Here is a 12,986-nt window from a genome sequence, read left to right as displayed (position 1 = left end):
TTTAGATGCCAAGAAACTGGGGCAGAGGCTCTCTCAGCATTACCCTGAAGGAAGAATCTGGGAGAAGCAGAAAGACAGACAGAAACTGACCCTGAAGAATGGCTGCTTCTTCACGTCCTCAGCATCTCGCTCACTAGAGCCCAAGCGACGTTCTGGGTTCCGCCGCAACAGCTGAGTGGAGAGAAAAAGAGAGAGAGAGATCATCAGCACCAGGCTTCCCTGTGAGCAAGCAAAGCTGTTGTTAACCTATTCCTACCCTCCACAGTCTCTCCCAAAGCCTGGGGTGACGGAGAAGAGTGTGCTCCATTGGACTCATGCTCGGCCCATACTCAGGCCTGGGGTGGTTTGAAAGAATTTGCAAAAGAGTGGTGCTCCACTGTGCTCAAGGCCCCCAAACCCGTCCCCTTGTTCTCCACAGCCTATGCTCCCTTAAGTAGGAACCACCCCCACCCCAACCCTATTTGACTCTGGCAAGCCTCCAGCCCAGACTGGGGGGGGGAAGCTCCTAGACTCACCCGGCGCATGATGCCGATGGCCTCCGAGGAAAGGAAACGGGGGTAGCGCACTTCATCATTGACGATGCTGTCAAATACTTCCTCTTCATCGTCTCCAGGGAATGGGGACTACAAAGTCAATCGAGGCAGGATTAGTAGATGAAGGGCGTCATTGATGATCTGTTCCTCTGGGCATCCCTAAGGATGAGCTCCAGGACACCCTTGCTTTCATCTGTGCTGGGCCACCACCCATGCCCCCTAAAACACCTAGGTGGCTCACATGGCCTTGTATAGGCAACTCTTCTCAAGTCAGTTCTAGCTCACAGAACTTCCAACCTTGCTCTTCCTAGGCTCTTGTGGAGAACGAGGCCTCTTTAATTTCCCTCCTTGGGAATGACTGCAGTTCAGTAGGAGAATATCTTGCTTTGCAATGGTTTAAATGCCTGACCTAGTCAGGTGGGACTTGGAGAGACTCCTGGGCAGCCATGGCAATTACTGAGCAAGATGAGCCAATGATCATTTGTCACCCAAAACATCCAAGTTCTTCTGCGTACACTGTGTGTGTGTGCGCAACCCCTCTGCCTCCAAACCTACACACACACAATCCTATGCTTCATTGCCAATAATAATACCCTGGTCTCTTGCTCTCAACTCACTGTTTTCCTCAGTCGAACAGGTGGGACTCACCTCCCCTACAAGCATCTCGTAGATAAGGACCCCCAAGCCCCACCAGTCGACGGCTCTTGTGTATGATGTGTCTGTCAACACCTCAGGAGCCAAGAACTCTGGAGTCCCACAGAAGGTGCTGGTGCGGTCAGCGTAGCCCATCCCTGGCAGAGCAAAAGAAAGTGGTTATTAGCACGTTCCCTCACCAATGTTCCTGCCAGGGAGGGACAAACATCTGGAAACATCTGAGGGGGACTTTTGAAATAAGGGATAGATGAAGCACATTCTCCTTCAGGATTTGGAGGATTTCACATGACAGTGGAGAACTGGGCTAAGAAAGCTTAAGCAAAACAGACCATTCCTCCCCTCTGCATGCTCCCCACCAACCAGGTCTTTTGGGGATCATTGTAGATTAGTTTAGTGCCTACCAGGGCAGTTGTTTTAGTCTGGCATCATTTCTACAAGGCTGTACTTCATTTGCATTTTGATTTAGAGCAGGAGCGGTCAACATTTTTCAGGTTGAGGGCCAAGGGCTGCAAGCCAGCATGAACACACATTCGGACGCATGTGCACACCCACGGAGCACATAGTGCATACAGTCCCGGGGGTGTGGAGAGAAGATGAAAAGCAGCCTGCACACACACACAGTTGGGGGGCACACGGGCACACACACACACACACACACACCAAAGCAGGCACGCACACACTCAGTTGAAGGGGGGACAGGCTGGCAGATACAAATGTCTCTCCCCCCCCCCCCGTATACTATAAAAAGAGGAATAAATGCAGGGGCGAGGGAAGAAGTGCTACTGCACTTCCTGCAGCTTGGCACCAATGAAAAGATATGCATTCTGCAGCTTCAAGCTTTGGCTGCTCTCGAGATCGATAGCAGAGATTATATCTCTTCATTAGGTGTCAGCGTGAAGCTACAGGAAGTGCCTGGGACAAAAGTTACCGAGAGCTGCAGAATCACTCTGTCTAAGGAGTTTTAGTGATGTTTAAGGACTGCAAAGGTTTAAAAAATAATTAAGTGCAATAACTATGCATCCAAGCAAGGCCACAAGGTAATTCTGGAAAATCCTGAAAATGTCAAATGTCGGGCAGGGGGGTGGGGGTGGAAAAAGGTCTCTGTGGCCATTAAAATATCTTACAGCCTGCAGGCTGTGGGGTTCACTACCCGCAGTTTAGAGGATCCTATGCCTACCGTGGAGGTATCCATCTCACCCCAGACAATCACCTTCTTTGCAGAGGCCGAAGTCTGCAATCTTCACAAAACCCTCTGTGTCCAGCAGTAAGTTATCCAGCTTCAGATCCCTGCAGGGCAAGAGAATTTTAGGCAGAGAGAACCACTGCATTCTGCAGAAACTATTAGCCAACCTCACCGAAGGGAGCTACAGGGTTAACTGAAGTTGCACTGTAACACAGGAATCCTGTATAGTATTCCACAGCTCTTTGTTTGGCAGGAGACACCACGATTATCCCACTGTGCATAGGCAGATGAACAACACCCTGCTACGCTATAAAGCATATCAAGAAGCACAGAGCAAAATGACAACACGGAAGAGTGTAGAAGAGACTCTGGGAGGGGAGGAATTTACCAGGATGGTGGCCCTCATGGCGTTACCTACCTGTATACAATTTTGTGGTCGTGAAGAAATTGCAGCCCCAACACAACGCAAGCAGCATAAAACCTACAGAGGGCAAGAGAGGGAGAGACCGTGACCAGCCCTTCTCTGGTTAGTCAGCAATGACTAACTAACTGCATGAAGGCTTCAATAAGAGAAGTGTGCAGTAACAGGCAAAGTAAATAGGGCTGGAAAGGCAGGCTCGCCACCCACTGCATCCCTGCCTAATCGGCTCTCAGTGTGCTGGCAAGAGAGCAAGTGACCCCAAAACAGCAATGGGCAAGATGCTTTTGGGCGCCTCTAGCCCCTTTCCATTGCCTGCTCTGTGGCTCCCTCTCCCTGACCCATAACTCACGTGGCACGTGGCTCTGTGAATACATCCGTGTGGATGTGCATCATGAGGTCTCCGCCTGCTGTGTACTCCATAACAAAGCAGACATGCTGGGGTGTCTGGAAGCAGGCGAAGAGGTTCACTAGGAAGGGGTGTCGTGCATGGGTCACGATCTCAAAGATCCTCTTCTCGCACATCAGGCTAGTAGGGAAGGGTGGGGGAGAGAAACCATGTCAGGAGGGCGACAACCACACATTGCCTGGCACTCTAAAAACAGGCTGTTGCCTTCACAGTTGCAATTTGTGCATTTGTCACTGCTCGTGTGTGTGTGCATCCACATGCATGCATGGCTGTCTCACTGAGAAGACACAGAGCTGTGAAGGCAGAGATCTACCACATCGGAACTGCCTCCCTCCCAGCTCCCACTCCCACACAATTCAATGCATACATGCATTTTACCCTTGTGTACAGTGGGGTGTGGGGAGCCTTGATGCTACTTGAGACAGGCACATGTGGGATAAAGTATTCCCATGGGAGTGATCAAAGAGACAGACACAGCATGGGAGGTTACAGCACCTTTGGACTAATGGCATTTAACTGGCTAGAACTGCTCCCTCCTCCCCTTTGGGGACCTTGGGAGTTGCATGAGCCCATGGCTCCTCATGAGAAGTAACGTGCTTTTTCAGCTCCTGCATACAAATATCATTTCTCTTGCATACACACATAATATTTCCGCCAAGGCAACAGGAACAGAGCCTAGTATGGGGATGGAGACTCAGGTCTTATCCCAAACTAGCACTATTATGACACCAAAATCATATTAAAAATGCCCAGAGACGCCCTCCAGCCCCCCTGGCACTATGCCTTTCCTTGGCTGCTGGAACAGACTCACCTCTCCACCTCATCCCTTGCAACGATGTCACCCTTCTTCAAGGCTTTAATAGCAAATAGCTCCCTTGTGCGGTGCAATTCAGACAGCAGCACCTACGCCCAAGGCGAACACAAGAAAGACAGAATAGATCAGTGACTAAACTAGCATCTAACATTTCTCTGACACTGAAGAGGCAAACTAGGACATCAGGAGAGGTTCAAGCAGAAGAAGTGAGGAGCCAGGGTTCCAGACCCTAGTCACCCACTAGCAGATGGCCTTATGCCTGTCAGGATGGGGGGGGGGGGGAGCAGATGCACCTCTTGGAGGAATATAAGATAGCTAGAAGCATTGAGGAGGAATTACTAGAATACTCACTTTGCCAAAGTGGCCACGCCCCAGCACAGCGACAAATCGGAAGTCATCCAACGCGAGAGGCATTTTTCTCAGGTGGCTGCTGTGAGATAAAAAGAACAAGTTGGAGAAAGCTGTCCCCCCCCACCTCTCTCCCCCACCCCCCAAAAAAAACACCACACACACACACACACACACACACAATGAGCTTCTCCACCCTTGGGCCTGTGAATGTCAGCTCATGTGAGAACCCCCTGTTTCTGCAACAGGGAACACCACAGTTTGGGCACTGTGAAAGGTGGTAGGGAAGCAAGACATGTGTTATCAATGGCGTTACACTTAAAACTTCAGTGGTTTGTGAAATCTGCATGTGCACATTCCAAGCAAGCACCCCAGAAAACAATATATTATGTTTGCTATCTCCCAAACCAAAGTAACTGCTGGAAATAAGAGGTCAAGAAATGTTGGAACCTGTGCAAGGGACGAGCCACAACTAAGCTTTCATTGCAGTATAGACTGAGGTTAGCCACTTTAGGAGGCAGGGTTAGAACATGGTAAGGAGGTGGGGTGCAATTGTAGTGTGTATATGACATAGAAGGTGAGCAAGGATCTGCATATAGGGGGTGCATGTGGAGTGGGAGGGGGAAGAATGATTGTCCCCTACCTGTGAAAAGTACCATCAGATCCTCTTGCCTCCCCTCCTGGGCCCAGCTCCACCTGAAATGGAATCTCCTCCCCAACTTGTGAGGTCTGAAGAGACAAGCACACAAACAAATTAGAAGCATCTGCAAATGGCAGATTAAGGCAACTCACTGCTGTTCATGACAGAGGAGCAGACAAGGGAGCAACTTCCAGGCAGACAGATGAAAGAAGGGGAAGAACACAACCACTTACCAACAAGACCTTCCCAGGAAGCTCACTGTCATCCTGGCCCACCTGCTCGATTTGAATTCTGTCCCCATCCAAGCTCAGCTTCTCAATGGCAATGTCCCTGGAGAAAAGGAGAAAATTCCATTCTGGAGAATCCCAGGCAATAACATCATGGGGTTGCAGTTGAGTAAGAAATGGAGGCAAGCAGCACCCAGATCACTGCCTCCAGGTCTCAGCATCACACTGACAGCACTCTAGGTAACCTAGGCAAGAGCTAGACCTGCAGGAGAACATCTTTGTGTCTTGGAGAAAGGCAAGTGCTTTGGGGGGGGGGGAAGCTCTGATTGCTTTGTGAACTGGGCCCTGGAAGGAAGTTGTCAACGGGTCTAGAAACCTGCATGGCTATGGCACAGCTACAAATGATAGCAAGTGCAATCGTGATATTCTTATAATGCTAGATAACACCCACCTGGTGGTACCCTAGTGCCCAACCGAGAATAGGGTATCTCAACATTGCCCCTTCAAACGTATCGTTCCCCTCAAATTCCCTTCTTTCCTTAACCCAGGAATAGGCAAACTCCGGCCCTCCAGGTGTTTTGTGACTACAATTCCCATCATCACTGGCAGCTGGTCCTGTTAGCTAGGGATGATGGGAATTGTAGTTCCAAAACATCTAGAGGGCCGGAGTTTACCTATGCCTGCTTTGACCCTAGCAACAAAAGGGAAAAAAAGGAGCCACAATATAAAAGATCTTGTGTTTCCCTGTTGCACAGGCTGCTTGCTCACCCAGTCTAGTGGGCACCTACCCAGAGTTGAGGCTATGCCTGCTTTCGGAGCCAGATGTTGGAGTCATCTGCGTCGAAGGGCTATAAGTGCCTGTGGTGTTGGCCGTGGGGATGATGCGCCGCAGGAGTCGCACCCATGTGGCAATGTCAATGTTCATCTGGCGGGCACGCAGGAAAGCTTTCCCTTGGGGAGAAATGTCAGACCATAAACCCTGAGAGTGCAGCTGGATCAAAGCAAGCATTCGGTTTCCAACACGGCCCAACCAGACAACCCCAGGGAAGCCCATATGCAGCACATGAGGACAATCGCCTTCTTCCACTGCTGTTTTCACAACTGACATTCTGGCTCTGGCTCTGAACCTGGGGGCAGCATATAAGGCATCATCTAGTAGCGGCTGGGGATGTGGGTGGCGCTGTGGGTTAAACCACAGAGCCTAGGACTTGCCGATCAGAAGGTTGGCGGTTCGAATCCCCGCAACGGGGTGAGCTCCCATTGCTCGGTCCCTGCTCCTGCCAACCTAGCAGTTCAAAAGCTCATCAAAGTGCAAGTAGATAAATAGGTACCGCTCTGGCAGGAAGGTAAACGGCGTTTCTGTGCGCTGCTCTGGTTCGCCAGAAGCGGTTTAGTCATGCAGGCCACATGACCTGGAAGCCGTATGCCGGCTCCCTTGGCCCATAAAGTGAGATGAGCGCCGCAACCCCAGAGTTGGCCACGACTGGACCTAATGGTCAGGGGTCCCTTACCTAGTAGCAGCTGACTGCCAAACAAACTGAGGACAAGGCTAATTCCCTTTCAAAGCAACCACCATATCCTAAGGAAGTGCATTCCACAGGTTAACAATGTGTAATGAAGAAATCTGTTCTCTTCTGAATCAATCAGATTCTCTGGGTGGCCCCAGGTTCTAGCCATTTGGAATGGCTTTACTTGTTTTATATGACCCCCAACAGTTTTATTTGTCTTTATAATTGTGTATCATCTTGTTGTAACCAGCTCTGGAATCACATGGTGAAAGGTGGGAAAAGAAATTTTTATAAATAAATAGCATTAAGCCAGCAAGTCAAGAATCATTAGTCACAAGCAATTAGTGACGATGACTGAAATGTACAAAATACTTCATTTTATAGTGAAGGTGGGTCCTCAGACCTGTCTTCATTAATGCAAGTACTTTAACAATGTAGTCCTGAAACGCTTCTCTCTCCCGAAATACCTGTGTTTAATACCTTCCAAATCTAAGCATATTTTGTATGTACATAAACACAGGTATTAATGCAGAGACCAAACCCTCCATGTGATAACACAGCTGTTTTGAGAGCTGGTGTAGCCTACAGCCTGAAAGTGAGCAGCAACATATCTGGTTCAAATCTCACGTTAGCTGCAAGCTTATTATGCGGCCTTAAGAAAGCCACTATCCTCTCATCTCCAGCCCTATGCCATACAAGAGTGCCACTGTCCTCTCTTATGCGTCTGTTGTAAGTAACACACACACACGAGAAGTGTTACCAGTATCATTCTCTTTCCCTGTAGTGCCTGTACCCATGAAGAAGGAAGACCACCCCTCATTGAGACCACATACATGTAAGTGGACATAATGCTACCAGGATGTTGTGATCAGCTTATGGAAAGAAACATTTACATGCAGTGCAGTATTAAATGATAGTTCCTAAGACTATAAGACGATGGGGGTTCCTGACCTAGTTGTGCAAGGGAGTTTTTTCCTGAAGTGTTGAAGGATTTCTGACTAGACTCATCCCCATTTCAAAGTGCCAGTAAGAGCAACTTGCACATTCCTTCTTAAATGTCATATCGAACTTCCACCCCTGACAATACCCCACAAGGAACTCTGATTGCACCTACCTGTCACTAAATTATGACACTGTGAGTGGAGTTCAATGTTGCACTATGGTGCACATCCTGTCAGGGCAAACACTGAAGCTTGCCAGTCAGAATGATCTCCCTTTCCTCCTTCCCCCATGCACTGGTTTTTTTTTGGGGGGGGGAGAAGAGAAACCCCACAAGTCAATTTCAGGGGGTGCCAGGGGAGGATAGGAGGGGAAGGCCACATTGTGGAAGCCCTCACACAAGGCTTGCGCTGATAGGACTCCTTAGGTGGATACCATTGTACATAGTCAGCAACACAGCTTATTTTCTTCTCCCAAACTAACCCAGGGTTATCCAATGTGTTGCTGCTGGACTACAACTCCCATCATTCACCTGGAGGGCACAACAATGGCTACCTGTGAGCTGAGCTGTTGGCAGAAGGATGCGTGATTCAAACAATCCTTCTACAATGTGTGTTAAGAAAGCACCTGAGAAAACCAGGCAAGGCTAGGGTGGCAAAGATGCTGCCTGCCCTTTTGGCATTTTCACCCAACCCTTACCTTGCTGCTTGGAGAAGATCTTCTTTTGCCGCTGGAGCTTGGGTATGCGCTCAATGACAGGGTTGAAAAAGGTAACCTGCAGCAGGGGAAAATGACATAAGCTAGTCAAGGGTGAGCTTGCACACTAGGCGATAATTTCTGCTATGAACACTACTGCAAAAAGAGCCTCAAGGCTGAGGCTGTTAGGGTAGGTTATAAAGCACACCCACATAGAATGGGATAGAAGACGTCTCCACCTTGGAGCAGGGGGGAGGGGCTTAGCCTTTCGCAGCCCCAGGATAACCACTCCAGGGGCTGCTAGGTCAGCGCTGGGTGTGGCCTTCCCACACTCCTGAACACCCATATGTACACCACATACATGCAGGCGGACAGAGGCGTGCACACTCCCATCAGGTGCTCTGTGCAAATCATCAACCCCATCATCATTTTATTTATATGCCACCTTTACATCGTAAAAACCATGCTCAAAGTGGCTTACAACATGAAAACATTTGCAGAATTACAAACATAACAAAAGTAGTCCTAAGCAATAAATAAAACTCATCAGAAAGTACACAACCAAACTGAACCACTTCCACATAAATCATAGTAAGATCTAAAAATATATGAAAAATTATTATCAATAACACAAAACCATCTAAACCAGACCTTTCCAAACTTTCCATGTCAGTGATGCACTCTTTAGACATGCATCATTTCGTGACACAGTAATTCAGTTTTGCTAGCAAACCAAAGGTTAAACAAACCCATTTCCAGCCCCAGGAGGGGCGTGGGGAGCATTCATGTGACACACCGACAGATTGCAGCCGAAATATTAACATGTTGCGATACACAGTTTGGAAAGCTCTGATCTAAATTATACCCCAGCCCAAGAGTCTCTTCACCAGCCTCAGCTTCTTTCCCATCACAATGTTGGATAGAGAAACTTAAACCTTTCCCCACTGCCCAGCCCTGTCATGAGGACGAAAACAGGGACAGCCAAGCACTGTCAGAAAAATCAGAGCTCCATAAGTACCAGTGTAAGAGTGTAAGGTCTTAGATCTCTACAACATTCATTTTACAGTGGTACCTCAGGTTACAGACTATGCTAACCCAGAAATACTACCTCGGATTAAGAACTTTGCTTCAGGATGAGAACAGAAATCATGCTCCAGCGGCGCAGCAGCAGCAGGAGGCCCCATTAGCTAAAGCAGTGCTTCAGGTTAAGAACAGTTTCAGGTTAAGAATGGACCTCCAGAACGTATTAAGTACTTAACCCGAGGTACCACTGTATTTAGAAATTTCTACCCTGATTTTCTTTACAAATAAATTCAAAGTGGCTCGCAAAGTTACTAATAACATATCAAAATAAATACAATGGAGACAATCTGATGATTATGAAGAACAGCACCATATAATTAAGAGCAGGTCAAAACAAGTTTAAAAGCAAGGAGCTAAAAGCATTAAACCACACTGACAGCTCACTGAAATAAAAAGGGTTTTTGGCAGTGCACCGAAAACCTATAGAGAGGCAACATCTATCTCCTCGCTAACCCTGTGCTAATTCAGGGTTCACCAACACTGTTTCCAGGCTGGAATAAATGGCTTGGAGATCATTCTTTCATCCTGTCAAAATGAGACAAAACAGAAGCTGGGGGTGTTTTGACTTCTTTTTCTCAACATGAAATCTTTGTGGGAGGAAACTATCCCACAGGAATTGAATTGGCACTGAAATAGATAGCAGTCTGTTGATTGTCCCTGTAACGAATATTCCATATTTTAGCATCCAAATGAGATGCAATGCTTCAGAAAAAGAACAAAGCTTTTCCAGGTGGATTTCTTTGCGCATGTTCACAGTAACCGTACACATGCTAAATGTATTTTCTCAAAGTGGTGCTTTTGTTGTAGGTAAACTGCATTTTCCTAATGATCATATCAAAGCACTTTATAGATGGGGAGGGGGACCAACATTAAAATCCACAGGCAATTTAAAAGAGTCTGCTTTGGAATTTTGTAGACAATTTTAAAAATTCAGCACAAGACTTGTGCTGGTTGCAATCCAGCAACGTGAAACAGTGACATCCATGTTCACTTGAGAAAAATATTCTGGAAGATATGATTAAATACCAAACAGGGTAAATTCCCAGAATATATATATATATCAACCCTAAATAAATAAAAAACAGATTAACAAAGCATGGGTCATTTCTGCCAATAAATGGAGAATGTATTGCTGCTTATTTGACACTTCCACTTTTACAAAGGGCTGCATGTTAACAGTACACTGGGCAAGTGCTTAGCCTCTATAGAAGGAATAATAATAATAGGAATTATTTTGAGGACTTTCTTAATATTCAGAAAAATGGTAGCGAAAATGGGGTTGTATTTCTTCTGCTATTATCAGATAACTCTTGTGTTTTGGCATTTCCTATCTTATCTAAGAGTATTCTGCTAAGAAATCTGACTAGCTGGATCTCTAGATGTTCAGATCCCTGTTCTGCCCAGTTTGGCTCTTTTTTATTACCTCTGCCAAGAGAATGCCCTGTGGCTCCAACTCCAGGTGGATTTCATGGCGCTGGTTGTCTAGGAAATCCTCCAGCTTCAGGTATTTCAGGGCACAGAGACTGCGGTAGTCACGCCAGTACACACCAATCTCGAGCTCTCGTGCCTAAGAGGAAGGGAAATAATACTTTTTTTTTCAAAAAAAGGCAGCAGCTTATTGGCTTTGACTCTACATTGTACCCACAACTGCTCAATCAAAACTGACACTGGGGGACAACACACCTTCACCACCTTTCTCTGTATGAAGCACAGTTTAGCAATACGACACAAAAGGTGCCAGAGCTATAGCTGCCCAGTCTACTGCTTGATGAGTACAAAGAGCAAAGAATCTTACTGACCCTTGCTATGTCCTTGAGATGCACAAATGAACAAAATTCCTCTTTTATATCAGTGTATGAGTCCTGATAAACTCTCTCATTCCTCCACAAAGTTATAATTTGACATTGGGAGTGTTATTTGAGAAGAGGGGGCCAACAGTGGGTATGAATGTGATTGCCACCCTCCATTCCTTTCCCAAAAGGATAGCAAACGCAGGGGTCTTTTTCCATTATAAAACTGCTGACCCCCTGTGTCCCAACCAGGAATATCATGGAAGGATGCATCTTTCCACATACCCTCTCCAGCTCCACTGCGAAAGTCTGGTTCCAGGCTTGTAGGCCGCTGGGTTTCCAGGCCGTCTGGCCAACAACTACATTATCCAGCTTCAGCACAGCACTCACCTCATCTGCAAGAGGAAGAGTACCAATAAAGCTGGAAAAGCGACGGACAGCAAGTAAGAAAGGGGAACAAGTTCAGAAGTGTTAACTCTTAAAAAGTGAAGCAGGAAACAGGGTGTGTGTCCCAACACTCAGCGTGTCAGGTACCAGGAAAAGGACCGCAGAGAAAAGAAATGCGTCTTCAGATACCCAACTTACTGTTGACATTCTTCAGCAGATGATGGCAAAGCAAACAAAATCTCTTATGAGTGTATCTGAAGAAGTGTGCATGCACACGAAAGCTTATATGAAGAACAAACTTAGTTGGTCTCTAAGGTGCTACCGGACAATTTAAAAAATAAAAATAAAATCTCTTAAATTAGAGATGAATGAGAAAAAACAGAATAGAAGGATTCCACCTGATGTTGACTGAACTGCTGAGAGAAAGACAGGGACCACAGACCCCCCCATGTAGAACTAGTTGTGCTAAAAGGTCTCCCTTCTTCCAGTTGACCCTTTGCCCAGTTTAGAGCCTGCCAAACCCCCGCCCCCCATTACTTACTGCTATTATCTTCTGATTTGATGGTGGTCCTGCCGCTTACGCTGCCACTTCGGCTGTACAGGCCTCGCCCGCTGCGGCTCATGAAAGATGGCCGCGCTTCACCAGGGCTATTGCACGGCAGGGAGACGGTGGAGCCACGGGTGCGTCCTGGGACATATTCCAACAGCTCGCTGCAGCCCAACAGCTGCACTTCCAACATCCCTATCAACAAGAGAGACAACAGCTCAAAGGGGACGGTCCAGCTCAGGAGCATTCAAAGCAGAGCAACTCCCTGGAGTCTTCTTAAGGGTTTGAGAGAGCAAGGGTTCTCCCACTACTAAGGTATGGGAAAGGAGAGAGGCAAGGAAGGAGTCTTGAGCAAATTAGAGAGGTGCTAACTATGGACAGCCCTGGGGCATTTAAGGAGTGGACAGCGCTGAAAACCCCGCCAAAAAGTAGCAACGGTGAGCTGCGAGGGCTTCAAAGGCACCCCAAACAAAGCTAAGTCCATAGTTACCTGTGAGTGGAGATGGCTTTGAGAGGGTGTTGTATTGGTTGTGCTGGTAGGAGGTGGTATTACGGGCACTGAAGGCCGGGGAGGATGCCAGGATGAGCTCTTCCTTGATGAGGCAGCCCTTTGGGTGATCTTGAGGCAGCTCAGCTAGACGCTGCTCCAGGGAGTGCCGCAAAAGGTCCAGCTTCTGGCTCGACTCGTTCAGCTTGGTCTGTGCCTAAAACGGCCAGGCACAAATATGGCTACATCCTACACATGGCACTGATGGGTGTTCCATCCACCACCCCATTTCCCAACCTTGTACTAACACCACAGCCTTCTTG

At 47.5% G+C, this 12,986-nt stretch overlaps 1 protein-coding gene across 3 annotated transcripts in view; it reads right to left on the bottom strand.

The window, feature by feature from the left end:
• Window positions 1-12,986, bottom strand: part of PKN1 (protein kinase N1) — a 60,233-nt gene that overhangs the window by 7,080 nt on the left and 40,167 nt on the right. For 2 of the 3 annotated variants that reach the window (XM_081900867.1, XM_081900865.1), the window contains exons 6-21: window positions 12,667-12,880; window positions 12,171-12,371; window positions 11,528-11,637; window positions 10,876-11,019; window positions 8,373-8,448; window positions 6,015-6,177; window positions 5,233-5,329; window positions 5,003-5,088; window positions 4,363-4,441; window positions 4,009-4,100; window positions 3,141-3,317; window positions 2,789-2,851; window positions 2,398-2,474; window positions 1,182-1,324; window positions 516-623; window positions 91-171 (exon numbers count right to left, since the gene is read on the bottom strand). In XM_081900867.1, coding sequence (XP_081756993.1) covers window positions 91-171; window positions 516-623; window positions 1,182-1,324; window positions 2,398-2,474; window positions 2,789-2,851; window positions 3,141-3,317; window positions 4,009-4,100; window positions 4,363-4,441; window positions 5,003-5,088; window positions 5,233-5,329; window positions 6,015-6,177; window positions 8,373-8,448; window positions 10,876-11,019; window positions 11,528-11,637; window positions 12,171-12,371; window positions 12,667-12,880 — 1,911 coding nt within the window. The remainder of the gene's footprint in view (window positions 1-90; window positions 172-515; window positions 624-1,181; window positions 1,325-2,397; window positions 2,475-2,788; window positions 2,852-3,140; window positions 3,318-4,008; window positions 4,101-4,362; window positions 4,442-5,002; window positions 5,089-5,232; window positions 5,330-6,014; window positions 6,178-8,372; window positions 8,449-10,875; window positions 11,020-11,527; window positions 11,638-12,170; window positions 12,372-12,666; window positions 12,881-12,986) is intronic. The other variant, XM_081900866.1, reaches the window with a different exon arrangement.

This window comes from Podarcis melisellensis, assembly GCF_964234715.1.
Source record: "Podarcis melisellensis genome assembly, chromosome: 2".
Classification (NCBI taxonomy): domain Eukaryota; kingdom Metazoa; phylum Chordata; class Lepidosauria; order Squamata; family Lacertidae; genus Podarcis; species Podarcis melisellensis.
This window is presented reverse-complemented; position numbering and strand designations above follow the sequence as displayed.